The 21,623-nt window shown below is 31.1% G+C and overlaps 1 protein-coding gene across 1 annotated transcript; it reads right to left on the bottom strand.

Annotated features, from left to right (window-relative positions):
* Positions 1–12,881: 12,881 nt before the first annotated feature.
* Positions 12,882–14,878, bottom strand: LOC132735233 (uncharacterized). Its single transcript, XM_060722166.1, has 2 exons — positions 14,749–14,878; positions 12,882–14,543 (listed from the first exon to the last, which is right to left on the bottom strand). Exon 2 carries the CDS (start codon positions 14,529–14,531, stop codon positions 13,020–13,022), a length of 1,512 nt encoding a protein of 503 aa, XP_060578149.1. The 5' UTR covers positions 14,532–14,543; positions 14,749–14,878; the 3' UTR covers positions 12,882–13,019.
* Positions 14,879–21,623: the final 6,745 nt, after the last annotated feature.

Raw genomic sequence — 21,623 nt, 5'->3', positions numbered from 1 at the left:
TTTTGTTTGTCCTTTATAATCCCCATTCTGTTAATTGGGGGGGTTCATAGATTAATATACATGTCAAAGTATTCAGTTCTCATGTAAAACTGACTGTGGAAGATAAGCAAGAAAACAAACATTTCATTGTTTTACTATACTGTCATATTTGATATCGAAATGTAAATTAAGATGGAGGGCAAAATGATTCAAATTCTTTCATGTGTAACAATAACATGCTTGTTGTTTTCTAAACATGAAAACACCTGTATTTTTAATTTCATTTTAAGATTACACTGATTAGCCTATACAAAAATTTAAATAAAGTTTTGTTTACAGTAAATATTACCTGTAAATTTTGTAAACTGTAGATAAGAAAGCAATTTTCTGATAAGCCTTGACTTCTAAGGTTGCTCACTGTTGAACAGCCCAACTTGTTTGGTTCAATTCCCAGTACCATGAACAGTTTAGAAAATGGTGCCAATTGCTGGCTCCATACTTTCGTTGTATTTTGAACATCTGTGCTAGAGTTATGGGTCTTGAAAAAAGATCCTCATGACTGTGAATACCCTCAATAACTCAAGAAGTAACACCAATGCCAGTCTTCAAACAGTCAAGTTAATCAAGGTGTACATTCTCAAGAACGCAGTGCCAGGGTGTGACCTTGAACTTTGACCTCAAGTCCTCTGAATGTGTCGGACGGGTAGAGCTCATCAACTTGTGCAATGCACCAGAGAAATTTGGAGGCGCTGCAGGTGGAAGGACTTGCATGTTATGGTCAAGTTTAAAGTTTTTGTAACAGACAGACCAAAACCTACATGCCCTTCTCATCTAAATACATGATCATAAATTAATTTAAAAATACCCCACAACTTAACTGTTTCATATACTGAATTATATATATAATACTACACTCAGAGGGGTTAATTTGTGAAGTTAATCGGGCCATGTGCAACTTAGTCATGTGTACTAAAACTGTCAAACTGTCAAAAAATACCTGTTAAGCAATTATTTATATTTAATATTATTTGTCCCTTAGATGCATGGGATAAAAATGATTACTCATGGCAGCAAATAATGTTTTCATATTGTAACTGTACTATTAGTTAATACTGTAACGGTACTAAGTTAATACTAACTTAGTAATTGATTAACACATCATCAAAACATTAAGCTGTAGATACCTGTACATGTATACAGGATTTATGCCAGCAGTGGAAACCACAAGAGTGGTACAAGTAAATAAGTTGAAGCCAACCCAACAGAGGTCCCACATCATTTTCACTGAGTTTCATTTTAATATCATTTATTTATAAAATAAAACAATTGATACATCTGTGATAGTGTACTTTCCATGTTATTCTTATCTACTCCTGACATTAGAATACCGGTAAACGAAGAAAAATTGAAAATGTTGATTTGGAACAAATCTCACCACTTAATAACATGCCATAAACTGCACACAGGATTTTCCAAATGACATTTTTAAATGGGATGAAAAGACCCCTTGTAGTTACTTATAGATATAGATGAAATTTGTCCATTTTAGTGGTAAAAATGCAAATTTTAGTGTGCCAGACACAGGTAAAAGCTAGCTGAAAATTAAAATACTATACAACTATCAGCCTTATCTATCCAATAAACACATTTGATGAACCATAAAAAAACTTATACTGCAATTAAGATAAACCTGAAACAAAATGTTTGAGAAAAAACACTGGTATTTTATTAGCTATTCTTTGTTAGCCAATTAAAACTAAATATATATGAAATTTAAAAGCTACATGCATTAATTGAAAACATTACATTCACTACACTACCAACCACATAATTATATCTGAACATTAACCAAACATGTACAGTTTCATCTTAAACTTTTGTTCATTAACAGCTGCTGCAAATGTGTCTATACAGACAAGATCAGCTGGCACTCTTGTCTGATTATGGTATGCACTGTTTATTTACAACTTAAATTTTCCCTAAAACTGATGAATAGTTTTATCCAGTTGAAATTTAACCATATGTGGGTCCCCTGGTCTAATCCTTGGGTACCACAAACTTTTACTGTTAAACAGTGAGTCAAGATGCAATACCTTTCAACATGTTACGCTTATTACCAATATAATTACCAAAATGCAATTGTAAATGATTATGCAGGCATTTTTTCCAGGATTTTGGGAACATAACCCACACCCATGGAATGGGGAACTTCAGCGATGTTTTGTTAAAAATTGGGGGAAAATGCATTAATTAACTTTTTGCAAATGTTAAATGAATGCAAAGAATCACTGTCTAAGATCGCATCTTCAAACATTTAAGCACCATAACAGTAAAGAGGCCCTTATTTTCAAAGATTTTAGAATTTGTTATTCAATATTTTAATTTTGTAACTTTAAATTGGGATTTTTTTTCCTGAGCATTGGAAAAATAATATACTATTTTCAATTGGGAATATGACCAAGTATCAGCTATAAAATAAGCCCAAAAATAAAATCCCTGGAATGTTTGTACCCCGACATCTACATGTATTTAATATACACAGCCGCCAAATATTACACTCTTAAGTTCAATTAGAAGGTCACACTATCCTAGCAAGTTCAACTTAACACGCAGTGAAGACCACTTTAAAAATAGACCAAATATTACTATATTTGGAGATCTCAATCTTACTTCCCTTCATATTAATACTTGTTGAAGTAACCAAGCAACTTCAAGGACTTGAAATAATCCACACTTCCTTGTCAAGTGAAACATTGTTTAGATTTTCATCAAAATTCATACAACTGAATGAATCAACCCGCTAAATTTCGTAAATGGACTTACCCAGCTATACAGTTTTTACTTTTAGAGCTGTCCATTATCAATTTTAGGAATATCAAGATGAAAATTTACAGTTACTCAGCGAACAATGTAGAACAAGATTGAACTGCTGGCCCGGCTTAAACTAGTGGAAAAGGCATGGTTCCTGGTCGGCACTAAATGAAGGCTAAACAACTATAAAAATATGAATTTTAAACATCATTATAAAATAACAGCCACTGTTAAAGATACTGTTTATATATTACTTACTGTTCAAGCTTGTATCCAAATTATACTACAAAATAAATCACCTTGCAATAGCTACATACAGTTGATCGTTTTGTGCAATTTAATTCATTCATTTACTTCGTTTAAAAGCTTTTCAAACATTTTAAATGCATAATAATTATACACATATTACTAAAGTTTATTATGCAGATAATTTGAATTAATGCAATGTTGTTGTTGTTTTTTTCCACCTGTATGTCTCGTTTAACAAATTTAAAGTAAAAGAAACCAAACCACATTTGCATTCAAACAACTTCAATACACTGTTTTACTGTATCAGGTATTTTGTATGCATTTCACAACATGCATTAGGCAAGACTATATTTCATGTCTGTTTCTTGTCCCATGGCAAGAAAGTAATTGTTTTTTGTTTCCTGTCCTTAGCAAATAAGCTTAAAATGTAATTCAACTTATTTTCCAGCACTTGGCACTTAAGCTTAAAATGTAATAACTAATTCAACTTATTTTCCAGCGGAATATTTCAAAAGGATGATGATAGCTTATCAATTTTCTTGCGATATTTATAACTGAGCACTGTAAATTTAAAATGGTGACTATGTCATCGAATTTAGCACTGGCCCGGTGGCCAATGGCCAGTGAAAATTAGTTTGGGCCAGAGTAAATTTTAAGAAAATTTAGTTAAATATATAGAAGAAATTAATTCAAAACTGAAATTCGGGCCAGTAAATTCAAAATCTTAAATTTAATGACTGCATAATGATAATGTTTTCTTAAATAAATTTCTTAGACAACCAGAAGAAAGCTTCATCCCTTTTTTATAACACACTGTTTTTTTTTCTTCTATAATTCACTGACATTTCTATAATCCACTGAAATTCCACAATAATGACTATGCAAAATTATAACATTTACTTCTCATGTAGAAGTATGATTACCTAACTAATACACAATAATTACTCTCAAATAGACAGTAATCAATGGTGTAATCTCCAGTAAATCATGGCAAATACATGGTAATTACAGGCTTAATTGTTTTAGCAGAGCAAAGTTCCCATTTACATAGGAAACCCTCATAACATTAGCTACAAGAAAAGCATTGATGCAAAGCATCAAAGGGCGTCCAAGCAAGAAATGCAGCAAGTGAAGATGAACTAGTACACATATGATGACAAGATATTCTTATAAACTACCAGAAATGTATACCACTTATGAATGAGCGGACGAAAGACATTGTTCATTATGAACTTTGATTGGCATGCTAGAGATTAGAATATTACTTGTTATTTCTTTATGATCGTGGTTATTTATAGCAACGGATATACATGTATGCAATCATTTATAATCCATATGTGTAACGCATGATCAACACGTACCACACATTTGTCCCTTATTATGTACATGTTATCGCTATTAGCGAAGACCCCTTAAAGGTATCTGTTCACACTTTAAGTTAGTAAAAATATGACACTGGTTATATTACCATGTTGATCATGTTGAGCATAATTGTTTATTATACAATAATTGTAATATCTATTAATTTTAATTTAAAAAAATACAAATTTTATGAATATTGTTTTCTTTTATTCTTTTTGTTTTATGTGCTATTTTAATACTGAGTTTTTACTACTCTTTTTTATTAAAATTGTAAAATAAATTTTAAGAATTCAATTGTCATATTGACCGACGATTATAAGTCAAAGCTTAACTGGAAAAAGTCAGTAAATTATGGTTTATCTTTCAATATATAATATTGTTTATTCTTAAACCATGTACATGTACATTGTATTTTTCTTTATCATTTTTAAATTATCAATCAATTGAATAATTCATAAAATCTAATTTGTAACTTTGAATAATTCCTCGGCATCTTTACTAAACACGGATAACAAATTGAATAATTAAATAAAATGTTTCAAAGTTGATAATGTCATTTTAATACCATAGAAAATGTACCTTTTCTCAATTATTGTACATATCACGGATTTATATTACATATAAATCCGTGTACATATTTATTGTTTTTATCTCATATAGATAAAATGAAACATGCTATTGTTGTTTTTTTCTAATTGTAACGATATCAAACATCTACTCCAAAAACCGGGAGAGACCGGACAATATAACGTGTGGTACTATTCGCCGGTCACTAGTAAATCCTGGTCAAAATAGACCGGAGAGACCGGCATTTACCGATAGGAGTGATAAAAAGATATATCTATAAATAGGTTTTTGGAATATTTAGGTCATCAACCTGATCATTCTAGGATACATGTACAACAATAACATACCATGACATGATAACCGACTGTGTACTACAAAATGATAAATAAAAAACCCCGAAGAGCGCGATTTATTGACGGAAAAGGTTATTTCATTTGTAAATGTTTGCATTGCGAAAATTCATTGTAACATATCGCGACATTTCATTCTTATTTAATAATCAAGCACCCTCATACCGATCGGAATTTTCGGCTTTTATTATGACCCACTAAAAGGCTCGAGAAGTTGCTGTCGCCCTTTCACAAAATCTGATCTCATTCCATAAGAGCGCCGCGCTTCGGCGCGGACGCCAATAACAGATGTACAGTGTGAATTTTATCACTTTTTGTTTCTTGTGATTTTCTGATATGAATACCTCAGAGAAAGTTCTGTTTTAACTTGTCAGACAGAATAAAAACTTGACTTTGACTGGATTTGTAAACTTAGGTTTGTTACGGTTATACCATTCGCCCTCTAAATTTCCTAAATGGACTTGCCATTTTCAGCTTCCATTTTTGGAATTGTTAATTATCAATTTTAGCAACACCATGTTGAAACAGCAAACAGAATAAAGCTTGTTTAGTGCTCAGACATACATGGTTTCTTCTTTCATAGATAAAACTACATAAGATAAAGTTAAGAAGGTAAAAAAGAATATTTTTAAAGAAAATACAGAAAGAATTCCAAAATTCCAAAATTCCAAAAGGATTTGTTATCTTTCACTGCAATATAAAAGCATAATGATACATAAGTTCAAACTAATATATCATATTTACTTACCTAGTTAATCATGGCATGGGGGTGTACCTGCTGACAGTTTAAAGAAACAATACTGTAGTTGTCATAAATTGCATGTGCACCGCATGCAGTCATGACTCATATATGTACATGTGTTTTGATAAACACTCATTATGTACATGTTTTATTTTAATGGTTTACCATACATTATACATGCTAATTATATATACATTCACCATTCATATACATGTAGTACCGATGTCGGATTTTTCAAAGATGACCTATCTAATGAGGTCACACAAGTGACTGAAATTCACTAGCCTTCACTGTGACAAGAATTTAAAGTACATGAATTTGGTAAATAAATATGATACAAAAAATTCAGATGTTTATTCATTAATTCAATCCCCTATTTTACATACACTAATTTATGCCATAGAATATAAATTTAAATACAGTTAATACAACAGATTCTCTATTAACAATGCTTTATGTAAATAAAATATATACATGTACAATGACAAAGAGAGGATTCCTATTCGATTGCATTGCATGAAAATCCTTCACTGGGTAATAATATCTACATTTATCCAAGATTTCAGGAACATGACCCATGGAATTGGGAATTTCAGCGATATTTTGTTAAAATTTCGGAAAAAATGCATGACTTAAATTTTGCAGTGATTAAATGAATGCAAAGAATCACTTTCCAGGATGGTATCTTCAGGCATTTAAGCACCATAACAGTGAAAAGCCCTTAGTTTCAAAGATTTTAAATTTTTTTATTCAATATTTTTATTTTGAAACTTTCAATTGAATATCATTCTTTTCTTCACAGTGTATTGGGAATATAATATAGTACATGTATTTTCAACTGGGAATGTGACTGAATATCGGCAACAAAATAAGCAAAAAAAAAAATCTCTGAAAAGTCTAGTGCTAAATTTTTCATACATCACTCAGTGGAACATATCAATGTTAATTGAGCCTGCTGGCTGCGACTATTTCTACTTATGCAACCAGTGCAGTCCAAAATCTATGCACCCTGGCCAGGGTCTGCACTATTAACTATTCAGTCATTTTTAGTATGGAATTTTCTCTGAAAATGATGAATGGATTTGTCCCAGAATGAAAGATGACAGATATTTCGAATGGTAGGAGTTAATCGTCATATTAACATCAGTTTTGCCCATCATTTAACTTGTCCAAAAACAAGTATACAGTCATTTTTCATACAGTACATTTACCTATCAAATTTATATTATACACTAAAGGGGAGGATAGTTCATTTATACAGGCTGGATAAAGATAGGCTGAGATTTTAGTGAACAACATAAAACAACTTGCAATCTTGACAATCATGAATGGTTGAACTTGCTGGTATTAAATTTAAGTTGGCTTCAAAGTCATGCTAACACTTAGTACATATCATTATGCCATGATTTGTTTCCCTTGTATTGATCAAGTCATAAACTTGAAGCAGGTCACACAGTGGGAAATGTTAAAAGTCAAATTAAATAAGCAGGCCCTGAAATAAGCTTGCAAAAAATGTAAATCATACAGTAATAGGAAGAAACAAGTGATTAAACTTACAAATTAAGCATACACATTTAGCAAGTTAACTGAAATTATATCGTAAATGATGCTCCACTACCTTGTAGCATAGAGTTAAGGAGCGTAAACAATGTTCTGATTTTAATGAGATTGACGTATGAAGTTTTAAACATATAAATATCTATAAGCAATAAATGAAACAGTGATTCCATTGTATACTTTGAGACAGCCTTCTGTCATGTGATCAATTTTGGTAAGATCAATTCGGGTCAGACTGTCCTGGTTATATATTATGATGGCAAAGGTTAATCACTCTCGGTTCCATCAGGTTGAGTGTTAGAATTCAATGCTACAATAATTGAACATATAAACCAAAGACCTGTCCCATAATTTTGTCTCTGATTACCAAGCAAGTGACATTTAAATACAATTCCAGAAACAGAAGAGAATCAGATATATAAAATCTATTCTTACCAGTGTCTATTCTAGGAGGGGGGATGGGGGGGGGGTTCACCCCTATTTTTGAAAATCCCCCGTATTTTTTCAAGGGCAGGGCCAGGGGGGAAAATTTTACAAAGAGAAAGAAGGAGAATAATCAACAAATGTAATAAATTCTCACTTTTTGATAAAAATCCCCCCTGTTTTTCAAATCCTAGAATAGACACTGTCTTAGACTCTTACGAGGCAAATTTCAAGACAACAAATTTCAAGATCTTCATCTTGAGGTGCGATGCACTCATCTGTTTTAGATTATAAGAATCTTACACGGGCTGCCGGTACAGACCGGAATATCTAGCTCCAGGGAAACTGTAACGGAATATCTAGCTCAAGGGCAACTGTACCGGAATATCTAGATTGAGGGTAACTGTTTTAGGCGGTAACAAGGCTCTTCCTCCTTGACGCCCTATGACGGTATGGAAATAGATCTATCTGTGTATTATCAGCTTGTAAAATTGATAGGTCTTGCAATTGACATAGTAATACGGGAAGTCAAAGTCCTGGGCCGCGAAGCGGTCCCGGGCTTTGGCTTGCCCGGCTATAGATTACACGTGTATATTTAAAAAGAAAAAAAAATAAAAAAAATATAGAATTCTATACCTATCAGCGAAATTTTCAGTGTCATTTCTTGTTGGGCACCGTAACGCAATGATAAACGGCAAGTAATCCGATAATTGACAAATCGCAACTTTTCGGCCCACAAGATAACGATAAAAACCGAGGAATTGTGGGCAGCCATCTTGGATGGGAACCATAATAAGACAGGAAACCAGAACAAACGGAAGCAGTGTATAAAATACCAAACAGCACTTTTAAAACGGAAAATGTAAAATAAAAATACCGACTTCCCCGTTCATAGGCTTTGCCTTATTTCATATTATTAATGGGTACAGTACAAAGTAACATAGATCAGAGACATATAATAACGTCTCTGCATACATACACATGTACAGTTTAGTTATACATGTATTCCATAGTTCAATAATCAGATAATTTGATGCCAGCTAGCCCCTGTAAACAGATAAGAGGAATCAAATGGGTGTGAAACTATTAGGTGGTCTATAGTATGATACCCATATAAATATCAAAATATTTCGAATTCCATTGTGTCACCAAAGTTCTAAAATATTCATTTCAATTTGTGTGTATATGTCATCCAATGTCTACAGGTGTGGTACAGTCATGGAAGAGTTCTTCCCCTTCATGCCCTTTCAAAAATAAAATCAAATCATTCGCAAATTTGATATAACTATTTTGATTGATTCTGTGTGTGACAACAAAACTAATGACTAATTAAGGAATGTTTTAATTAGTTAGTAAATAAAACGATTTTCACAGTTTTTAGTTTTTTAAAAATTATACGGAAGATTAGATTTTTAAAAGTTATTTACCTGTCAACCCGGAAATGTTGGTTAGACTGGTTACTTTTTAATTTTCTAACTTAAATCAAAATAAACACCAAAAAGAAAAATAATTCACACAAAGAGGAAATACACTTTCTAAAAATAAGGGTGATGTAAATGACCCTGATAATTATAGGGATATAACTATATTAAGTTGTTTTGGTTTATTACTTCTGTATTAAATAACCCTCGGAACAAGTATCTAGAGTCATATGATATTTTGTGTGAAGAGCATGCTGGTTTTAGAAAGCAGTACAGTGCAATTGGTCATATATTCTCTTTAATGTGGGTTGATTTTTATTTATCAACGACAAGAGGTAAAAATTATACTGTTGTTTAAAGAATTTGATTCTGTTGATAGAATTGCCTTATGACAGAAACTGCTCAAGAATAATATTAGTGGTACTTTTTTGAAAATTTTGCATAATATAATATGTTTGTTAAAGCAAAGTCATGTGTAATAAGCTTTCTTTCTTTGGCAAGTAATGCTGGCGTTTGACAAGGTGAAAATCTTTCACCCGTTATTTCTAAATGATCTTGCACAGTTTATGTCTGAAAAATATGTAGGTCTTTATACACTTGCTGATGATGTGAAAGGCTTATTAAGTAATGAGGATTTAGAGGTGTTTTTTTGCTATATTTTGCATACCTTATGTCCAAACTTCGAGATCAGTGATTTCCAATCTTCAAGCAAATGTTTAAACTAACGTTTATATAAATCAGAGTTTGTATTTAAAGATTATTTTAACATACTTCCCTGGCAACTGTCTTCAGCTTTGTTAAAATTTAGATGTATGAATCATAAAATGCCAACTGAGAAAGGTAGATTCCTAAATATAGAGAGAAATTTAGGTATATGTACTTTATGTGAGTCAAATCAACTAGGTGACGAATTTCACAATCTCTTTTATTGTTCACATTTTGTTAAATGTAGACGTAAATTTATTAAACCATATTATTATAGGTATCCTAATGCATTGAAATTTGGAAATCTTATGAATAGAAAAAAACAAGTCACATTTAAAAAAATCTTGCTTTATTTTGTAAAGACATAATTAGCAAATAATAAGTATAATGTTGTATCGTTAGTCTCCTTGAAATTTTGTTATTGAAGCATAAATTCCAGTTATTATTGAGAATCTAGTCATATCTTTATTTTATTTTATGGGTACACTTTGTTACTTATTCTCCTGTTTTTATATATTTTTCTGTGTTGCGATTGTTACATGTTCCCAATTTTGTATTTTATGTCACATGTTTTATGAACCATGACAGTATTGAATAAAATCTAAATCTAAATCTAAAACTATATTAAAGCCAGACACTCATAATATGTTATTGAATCTGAGAGAAAACTATAATCCAAATAAATGTAAAAGAAAATATCGAATAATATTACCTTCGCGTATCAATTTATTGACTAAAGTCATTATCATACTAAATATGATAATTCATCAAATGCTGTTATTCAAAGATCTTTGAATTCAATTGAGATACGTTTTTATGTACAGTATTTGAAATAAGGTAAATATAAATAACTTATTCTACTTCAAATATGAATAGTGAAAAATAAGCTGTAAGGTATGGTATTCATCTAATTAAAGGACACAAATGAATTGTTTCTTTAGTTTAGAAAATATGCGTCCTGATTTCAATTTGCTATTGTTTGAGAAACATGGGGAAAAATCATCAAAAACAATAATTAATTGAAACTTTTAGACCCGGTTTATTCACTAAAATGTGCAACATTTTCCATGCCATCAGAATTTGCCTCAGCGGTATTCAATTACCAACATTTAAATTATTGAAGTATCCTTTGAACCTTCGGGACCATTGAGTCCAGCACATTTAAGTGTTGAGAATAGAATACCGCTTAAGCCGGTGCTAGGGGATGTGAGGGGTGTAGCACTTTTTCATTATCCCTCATGTACAGACTCAATCAAACAGTCTGCAATTTTCATGTAATTTTGCTGCTGTTTTAATGCTTCCGGTGATCACTTTTTGCTGTGATACATCACAACAGCAGGTTTCAAGTGCTGTGTGGCATCCGTAAAAAAGTTTCCCCATTCTTCACTTCAGTGTCGTTATATTTTTCTGGTCCTTCGGGATCATTGAGTCCAGCACATTTAAGTGTTGAGAATTGAGTACCGCTCAAGCCGGTGCCAGGGTGCGTGAGGGATGTCGCACTTTTTCATTATCCCTCATGGACAGACTCAATCAATTCGAGTCTGCAATTTTCGTATAATTTTGCTGTTTTTAATGCTTTCGAGAGATCACTTTTTCCAGGTATTTATACATATGCATCACAACAGCAGGTGTCAAGTGCCGTGTGGCAGCCGTAAAAGTTGTTTCGTACTTCACTTCAATGTTTTTTTTTTTTTGTTCTTCAGGATCATTGAATATAGCAAATTACAGTGTTGAGAATTGAGTACCGCTCAATCCGGTGCCAGGGGGCGTCAGTGATGTTGCACTTTTTCATTATCCCTCATGTACAGACTCAATCAAGTCCAGTCAGCAATTTTCGTGTAAGTTTGCTGTATTTTAAGTTTCAGAGGGAAAAGGGAACAATAATTATTTTTTGAGGTGACTATATACATTTTAAAATGTCGAGAATAATATTTTTGTATTTACATATTTTCATGAAGTAAACCCTTCATTTAACAGGAGAAAGAGAGTTCAATTTGCAAAGGAACATTTGTACACAAAATACATGTATAAATACTTTTCTTAAAGTTATTTATAAATGTTTGACAAACATTTCGTGTTTCATGTCTACAAAGAAGTATTGGCATTTAATTTTATCTGAAGCGAATACAAATATTTCAATAAAGTAGAACCTTTTCAGTTGCCTAAATTCAATACTATCGGTATAGCTTCAATAGTTGCTGTTGATCAACTTATTTATGTAGTGAGCTCTTATCGTTTACTTAACGGGTACGATAAAGCATTGATTTTTTGATCGATACATTCATTGAAAGACATTAATAGATTTCCCCCATTCAGAGCAGTCCACATTCATATAACTCATGTTAATATATGATGAAAAACATTCATTAGATATAAATAATCTTGGTGCCCTTAACTAATAAAAACAGAAATAGTATGAAAAAATGCACAGATACGCATAGATATGTGTCTTTTGATGTGCCTTAATTGAGTGGTAACATAACAGACAAGTTAAAGCTCTTTGCTTGTATTTTTTTTAATCTTGAATACAATAACGTGATAAATAAGCATTTCATCTATTAAAACAAGATGAAACTGAATAAAATATGGCATTTAAGAAAACATTTGCAAAAGTCCAAAGTGCAGTTAACAAATATGAATGAACTAAACGATTTCCATTACAAATGAAATGGCATGCATCTATTAAGTCCAGCAATTACCATTTTGTATTCTATGTACTGACCACCAATGATTGTTAGCTGACTCTAGTATTACATAATGCATGTGTCGTCGTTTGACAATCACTTTATCACAGTTAATTCTGCAAATTTCATATATCGTAATGGTGATTCTTTCTCTACACGTTGCCATAAATTATGAAATATCCATTTCGTTTGAAATATCAATCGAGTTCTTTGTAACCTGTCGATGACCGGTTCGTTCTGATTTAACCACATTCCAAGCATAGTCATATCGAGTGAGACACTTGTTAGCCTCATTCAACATCTTTGGCTTTGTTAATAGCACCCTTCGGATGTAAACACAACAACCTTTCTTTACAACACTGTCAATTTGTGCAGTTATGTTCGAGTTACCTAGTAAACGATTTTCCCATTTTGAATTCAATGAACGAAACCCTTTGCATGACAGTTTATGATACATGATATGTCTTTTTGCGCGATGATTTGTCTGTACAGAAACTTCATACAAGGCTGGTACTTGTGTTTTGCCTTTGAAAATTTCCTCAGCTCTGTAGCCGCACCCGTCTCCTGCCCGAGCACAAGTAATTTTCAGTTGCTTCTGTTCATCTGGTGCAATAGCAATTTTCCAAGGAGACCACTGCAGTTCTCTCAAGGCAAAGTTACTCTGAGGGACATTTTCCCGACGTAATTTCGGTAAGTATTTCTCCTCGTACCTTTTGAATGTTGAAGCAGGCGTCGATGTTTTTCTCATTTGTTTCTTCTGTGTCGATTGCATTTTAGCTGGCGTAGCTCGCTTTGAGACTCTAGATATGCCTGGCTTTGAAATTGGTGATTTAATTCTAATTTGTTTCTTTGAAGTTGTTGTATTCTGCTTCAAAGAAGTTGCAGGTGTTTTAGTATTCTTAATGCCTTTGGATGTTGTATTACGTTTTGATTTTGATACCACCTGAGTGGAACTTCCAGCAGACATGGAGGCATTTGATGATTGTTTCCGTAAGACACCAAATAACTTATCTAAATCTTTATGAACCTTGCCATCCCTTGAACGAACTTCTTTCTCATAGTTATGGAAAAGATCGTCACCCCTTTCCCTATAGCAAACTGTCATCAAAAAGTCAAAGAGATTTTTGAAATCTTTCAACCTGAGATGTTGACCATCAGTTCTCTGCGCGATGCCGGCGTAAAAGTAATCTGCCGGTTCATAATCATCACACTGAACAGAGTATATTCGGACGCCAATAGACGCCAGACTGTCAGCTTCCTTTCTCCAATCCAGTTTTAACTTATTTTGGCGAAAGCTTGGTCCGTGTGGACCGTCATCACCAATTAAAACAAGTGCCCTTTGAGAACCTGGTGTCCAGGACAGTTTTGTCCGAACCTCGTGCATAACCAATTCATAACACTCCCCTCCATCTCCACCACCCCAAGTGTTTTTTGCATTTTTTACAAAATCAACGGCCTTAGCGACGTCATCAGTAAAGTCAATGAATTTTGTGACGTAAGCGGTTCCTTTGTCGCAATAGTCGCCATGCGCAAATATAGCTATTTTAATACCCGGTATATCTGCTTGAAGACGCTGTATCATGTCAGAGACTCTGCCACGAACTTCCTCAATACATTCGTACATACTTCCGGTTGTGTCAAAGGAAAAAACAATCTCCATCGGACCGTTAGGAAGCGCCATTTTTCTCGATTCCTAAACAGAAATTTGTTAAAAATTCATTAATTATTTAATTTGAAATAATTGAGCACATTTCATTTTAAGATTCGTAGTATAAAGAAACAAGCGGAAGATATGTTTAAAATTGTTTATCTACAATAAATTGTCTAATTAATTGATCTGTCAGAAACAAGTTTGTGGCATTATAAAAATAATATAAAAGTTAAAACAATATATATACCTTTTAAAAGAGCCTCCCTTGAATATTTATCAAAGTAGTTTATATTTTGAATATACAGTAGTATCGGTTAAAATGTTGAAGTGATATACTGTAAAATTCGCCGCGTTTATATACCGATCTATCGCATTTTGATCAAGTTTTAACATGCGCTCGTTGTCATACAGCGCATGCGTAAATATTTTGCAATGTAGATAATGTATTTATAGAATGACTATTTTAAGCTACAAGTATGTTCTAATTTTCTATTTATATCTATATATCATTTAAATATGCACACAAGATACTGAAAGTAAGAAGTTCTTCACAATTTACTGAATAAACACATTAATACATTAATGTTTATTATATGAGAATTTATGTATATACACTTGATATTCATTAATATATACTGCGTATAGGTCATGGTCATTTGTAGACATATTTCGAAAGGAAAGTACAAAACTATATGACGTTATGTACAGAATTGATTAAGATTATCAGTACGACAATGTCTGTCATAATCGGCATTTATTCATACATACTAGTCGCAAAGAAACTATCTAATTATACAACATTTACTGAAGAAAACTCTCGTATTCATAATAATAATGATAATTAATACACTTAAAATTCTAAAGAAGAGAAGAAAGTATTAATAACAACTATTTACTAAGAAAACTCTCGTATTCATAATGATAATACACTTAAAATTCTAAAGAAGAGAAGAAAATATAACAAATATTTAATTACTGCCTGGCAAATTGCAAAGCTAGTTTTGTATGTTTTTACTACATATCAAACTGTATCTTATTAAAATCCAGAATATTATGTGTAATGATCGAATAGCTCCAAACATAATAGCTTATCAAAAACAATTTTATACGTAGTTATGATTTTTCAGATAAAAAAAAAGTTCGATATTATTACATTCCAAAACTGGTCTACAAGCGTCCATTTTTTTTAAATATATCAAATATTGATGAAAACAATAGGTTTTTTTTTTAAATATGTCTGGAAAACAAAATGTTGATAGGTATCTAAAGTGATTTAATATGAACAGATATTTGATGAATGCTATTTTTTTTCAGAACACTTTATTACCTGTCATATATTGAAATAGCATATCCAATCATGAATTGAACATTTACCAAGAAAATCCATATATTATTCTTGCGAAGTTTGTTTTCATGTATGATTCTGAATACTATCACCATAATCTTTTACAGTATTATACAGACCTTCCATTATTTAGCATTTTGTTTACTGTAACATGTTTTTTTTTTTAAATCATTTCATTTTAACGCAGATACATTATATGACTAAATAAAAATGAGGAAACTTTCACTTAAACAGTTACTTTTCTAAAGTAAAAATATAAAGTATACATTTTCATAATAAAAATACATGAAAATGATCTAAAGATCATACTAAAATGTCTTTTCTTTTCAAAGTGACTGAAAAAGTTATTTTTTATAAGATAAAACATGCTGAAATCATACCAATTAGACATCAGTTAATTATACATGTATAATATGATCATGTTAATTTTATTCATATTAATCTTAAAATTATCACATACGTCGTAGTTTGAAATATCAAGGTGCTTAGTCAGTTGTACAGAAAGAGAACAACTATTCAACATACAATATCAATACAAATATTTATAACCCATTTTATAATTATGCATGTATAATATGTTTAAAAAAATGAAATCCGTTTGGAAACAAACATACAGTAAACTTCCAATTAGTTCGTTTGAATTTGTTTTCCGTAACAAGCCCAAATGCAAGCATCAGTCAAAATTGAAGAAACGGTCGGCCGTAAAACCCGAAATAAAAATCCATTTTAAATTTTATCACCATACATGGTATGTCCTTATTCTTAAGGTATTACCATCACAATGAATTACCTCCGCTTTGAAGGGTATTCAAATACGCTAGAAATACTGTCAGCTGCATTAAAACTTAGAACCGTTGGTTCAAAACCCCGAAGTCGATTGTTAAGAAACAAATAGTTACATTCAACCAACAATCAACAAAAGTCGAATGATTGTTTCTATTCAATTAAGTTTGAACGTCACTGTTACCTATTAATTACATGTACATTCTTTCCGAATATTTAAACGCATTACATTGTTTAAAACATCTGAATAAGTTCATATGACAAAACCAAGTAATACATCAAAACAAAACAAGTGAATACATAAAGGAATGTTCAATAACAAAACTAACTCGTATTTAAAAAAAGAAGATAAAAATAATCAAGGAAAGAAAATAACTCGCAGATTATCATCATCACAATGAGAAGTGTCTTACTGATCCACATTTTGATCTGATTGCAGTTATGTATTTCAATGACGACCTTTTATAAGCTAAATACACACAAGTTTGTTAATCTTATCGTTTTCAAACATTTGACTATATAATCTGATAAACGTGCAGATTGTTACAAATGTGTTTACATTAATTTATTTCTGAAATAAACTTTGAAACTTTGACATGATCTGAATAAGTGGCAGTGGGCGTCACATGCTTTTACACCTGGTGATCGTGGTGAAGGCAATTAAGGTTAACTGATACAAATTTAGAGCTGTTGTAACCGATTTGTTTGTTATGATAATATTGTTTATTTGCAGTCATTAGTAACGATACAAAGACAATGTCTTGTGAAATAAGTGAAATATGCAAAAGACAATAAATGACGTTTATTGCGTCCAACAATATAGATCTGGCACTTCTGCATTTGACACTAAAATCGGCATATTCGATATAAGTTACGATCTACTTGTAAACAATATGAATGTACATAACATGTTGTCAGATGGTGTAAATTAAGAAGTCATCTGAACGCAGTCGGTAAACTTTCACTTTAAGAATATCAGCCACTTCTATTTATATTTTATTTAAATTTTAAAATTGGTATTCTCTTCAAACTGCCAGTATGGATAGTACGACTGTCACTGTATTATAAACGCGCTGTACATGCTATAAAAGATAATGTAACGAAATAAAAAATGTACTTGTACATAAAACACTACTAAAAAGTTATCCTAAAAAACCAAATGTAGTAAAACGATTTCAAGTAAATTCTTTCAAGTAATTAAAACAAAAAAGATGTGTATCTTCAACATGGAGTTGGTAGGAGGAAGAACATGTTGAAATCATAACAGATTGACATCATATCATATAATCATGTTAATTTTATACATATTAATATCAAAATTGATACATACGTCGTTGTTTAGAGTCAATTGTACAGAAAGATAATAAATATTAAAGATACAATATCAATACACACATTTATAACATAGTTTATAATTATGCATGTATAGTTATTACATTTAAAACTAAAATACACAATGATATGAAACAAACATACATTTACTGTCCTAGGATGATAATTTGGACTTAACGGTACATGGGAAAGTCCAAAAACGGGGTTATCTGGATTATTATCCGAAATCGTGAAAGTTAACAGTTACATATACTATATAACATTATTCTTACAGTATCGATGGTGTATGACCGTTATGGCACTGCCGGTAGATCGAAGTTATTGGAACTTTTAGTGTTTTGTACTCAAAGGTTCGAACCCCACGTAGTGCCATTTTATAACCACAGTTTTTTTCTTCTTGCTCTGTTTTATTATTATTTATTTATTTTTCGTTTTCATTTTTGTTTTCTTCTTATAATCTATATTTTTATAGTATATATATATATATATATATATATATATATATATATATATATATATATATATATATATATATATATATATATATATATATATATATATATATATATATATATATATATATATATATATATATATATATATATATATATATATATATATATATATATATATATTTTTTTTTTAATTTCTATTCTATTTTCTTTTTGTATTTTTTTTATCGCAGTGTAATAAAATATTCGATCTCATATTCATGTATGTATATGAAAAAACCGGTCAACTTTTCTGCACAATTGACTCTTTTCTGAGGTAAAAATAGAAGTGTCTTACCAGTAGTCGAACTTCTGCCTGTACGGATAAAACACATTACTGAAACGGTTGCTCTACCTACTGCGCTAACAAGACATAAGATAACTTGTAGTTTTTTTTTCATTTTTATAGGTTGTGGCATTGATCTGCCTAACCTATTTTTCGCATTGTTATTGGTCTTTGTTATGTAAACAAAGGCTCAAGATATCATCCTAGGACAGTAACTTCCAATTATTGTTTGATTTTATTAACCTGTCAATTCCATACTGATTATACGGTCAATGCACAGAATATATTAATATTCGATAAATTTTCGGTTAATTCCGTGATATTTAAGCAGTAAGATATGATTAAATTCATCTGGTTTCTTTAAATTAGTTACACTGACCGTTATAGCGCAATAGGGTAAACTATGGGTATATAATTTCTAAATGTCCTACGTGTTGTAAGACCGAGACAGCGTATGTCCAGACATTTTTTCTAATTTAAAACTATTTTCAATATTTTTTAAGTTTGTTCTCTCTGTTTTAATAGGTTTTGCACTTTTTTGTTAATACTATCTTTTTGTATATAACATTGTTAAAGAATTAATATTCAAAATTCATTCGGATCAATAAATGTCATTTCAGTGCCGTAAAATACAATACAAAACGTGACAAGTCAGTGTTTCTTAGTTGTTTCATATCTGTGTAGAAAATTCTGAAAGCGCTTGATCATTTTCATTATAATATGCTTAAAAATAAAGAAAAAATAAGTCTAAAAATAAGTAACGTCTAAAAAAATGTAAAAAAAGGGATCGAACCTCGGACCTCTCATACATAAGGTAATCACTTAACCGACTTTGCTATTGCGGATGTTACGAGAACCTTCATTAAGCTAGTGGTAGTTTTCCAAACGTTAGCTATATACTCCATATTAATTCTCGTAAAATAAACGGACAAAACCGAAGTAGGGTCGAATATTTAAACGAGTGCTATAATGTATTCATAATTGACAGGTCAATAAAATCAGACTATACCTTATTCAAATTTGATTTCAATAACAAGCCGAATGCAAGCATCAATCAAAATAGAAGTCTGTAAAATCGAAATGAAAATGCATTTTAAAATTGTATCACCATACATGATATGTCTTTATACTTAATGTAACACCATTCTTATGCATTACCCCCGCTTTGAATGGTGTTCAAAAAGGCTAGAATAACTGTCACCAGAAGTTTTCTACTTATTTTTTGTTCCTTAAGATTATTTGTGCATTTCTCGTATACCTCTTAGAAAGAATAAAATGTTTAATTTTTGTATAGTCTGATTTTATTGACCTGTCAGTTATGAATACATTATAGCACTCATTTAAATATTCGATCCTACTTCGGTTGTGTCCGTTAATTTTACGAGAATTAATATGGAGTATATAGCTAACGTTTGGAAAATTCCCACTAGCTAAATGAAGTTCTCGTAACATCCGCAATAGCAAAGTCGGTGCAGTCATTACCTAATGTATGAGAGGTCCGAGGTTCGATCCCTTCTTTTGACATTTTAATAGACGTCACTTATTTTTAGTCTTATTTTCTTTATTTTTAAGTATATTATAATGAAAATGGTGAAGCGCATTCAGAATTTTCTACACAGATATGAAACAACTAAGAAACACTGAATTGTCACGTTTTGTATTGTATTTTACGGCACTGAAATGACATTTATTGATCTTAATCCGAATGAATTTTGAATATTAATTCTTTAACAATGTTATATACAAAAATATAGTATAAACAAAAACGTGCAAAACCTATTAAAACAGAAAGAACAACCTTTATTTCAAAAATATTGAAAATAGTTATGAATAAGAAAAAATGCCTGGACATACGCTGTCTCGATCTTACAACACTTAGGACATTTAGAAATTATATACCCGTAGTTTACCCTATTGCGCTATAACGGTCAGTGTAACTTATGCATTGAAACCAGATGAATTTAATCATATCTTACTGCTTAAATCTCACGGAATTTACCGAACATTTATCGAATATTAATATGTTCTGTGCATTGACCGTATAATCAGTATGGAATTGACAGGTTAATAAAATCAAACAATAATCGGTTGAAACAAGGTAAAAGTATTTAATACTTTACATGTGCAACCAATAAACTTGTGAGAAAACTTAGGGAAACTTTGAAATTAGTTCTTTTTTATTAGGCAGGAAAAATGGCCAAACAAGAGTTATAAATAGGTGGAGTAGAGTAACATTTTATAAATTGAGTAGAAATAATCCTTTAGCATTTGTGGACTGCTAGCTTAATGTTACTAACTATTTCAAAACAATAGTTAATGGGATAGCATTTTTATAAGGATCATATTATAAATTATTTAAAAGTTTCACATTTCTGAAAGTTCCACATTTCTGAAATAGAGTCCTTCTGATATTCAAACTGAAGAGAAGTGTACATAACTCGCGTATCGTACGGTAACATTGTTTTAAGTTTGCATGTAGATGTCCTTTAAGTCATATATCTGATTCAAGTTGTCAATTTTTTCAGTTCCTTATACATGAAATGCCCATACCTTAAGTGGTCATACATTAAGCACGCTATTCAAAACTTACATGAAGTAAGGAAATATATTCAATTTTGTCACCAATAAAAATGGAATGTCACCATTACCTTACTTTAAGTAGCTATCAATTACATAAACATTCATTTTATTAATTTAGAGCATTTCTAGTTACATCGTTTAAAAAACCTGAATAAGTTCATATGTCAAAAATAAGTAATGCATCAAAACAAAACAAGTGATTAAATAATGGAATTTTCAATTACATAACTAACTTGTAAATAAAACAAGAGAAAAAATAATAAAGGAAAAAAAATAAGCAGATTATCATTATCACAAAGATGATA

Source organism: Ruditapes philippinarum, unplaced genomic scaffold (assembly GCF_026571515.1).
Source record: "Ruditapes philippinarum isolate M1 unplaced genomic scaffold, ASM2657151v2 ctg538_1_1_1_1, whole genome shotgun sequence".
Taxonomy (NCBI): Eukaryota; Metazoa; Mollusca; class Bivalvia; order Venerida; family Veneridae; genus Ruditapes; species Ruditapes philippinarum.
This window is presented reverse-complemented; position numbering and strand designations above follow the sequence as displayed.

Bases quoted from the DNA above. Each gene is read 5' to 3' on its own strand.
- LOC132735233 (XM_060722166.1), bottom strand. From the start codon at position 14,531: ATGGCGCTTCCTAACGGTCCGATGGAGATTGTTTTTTCCTTTGACACA.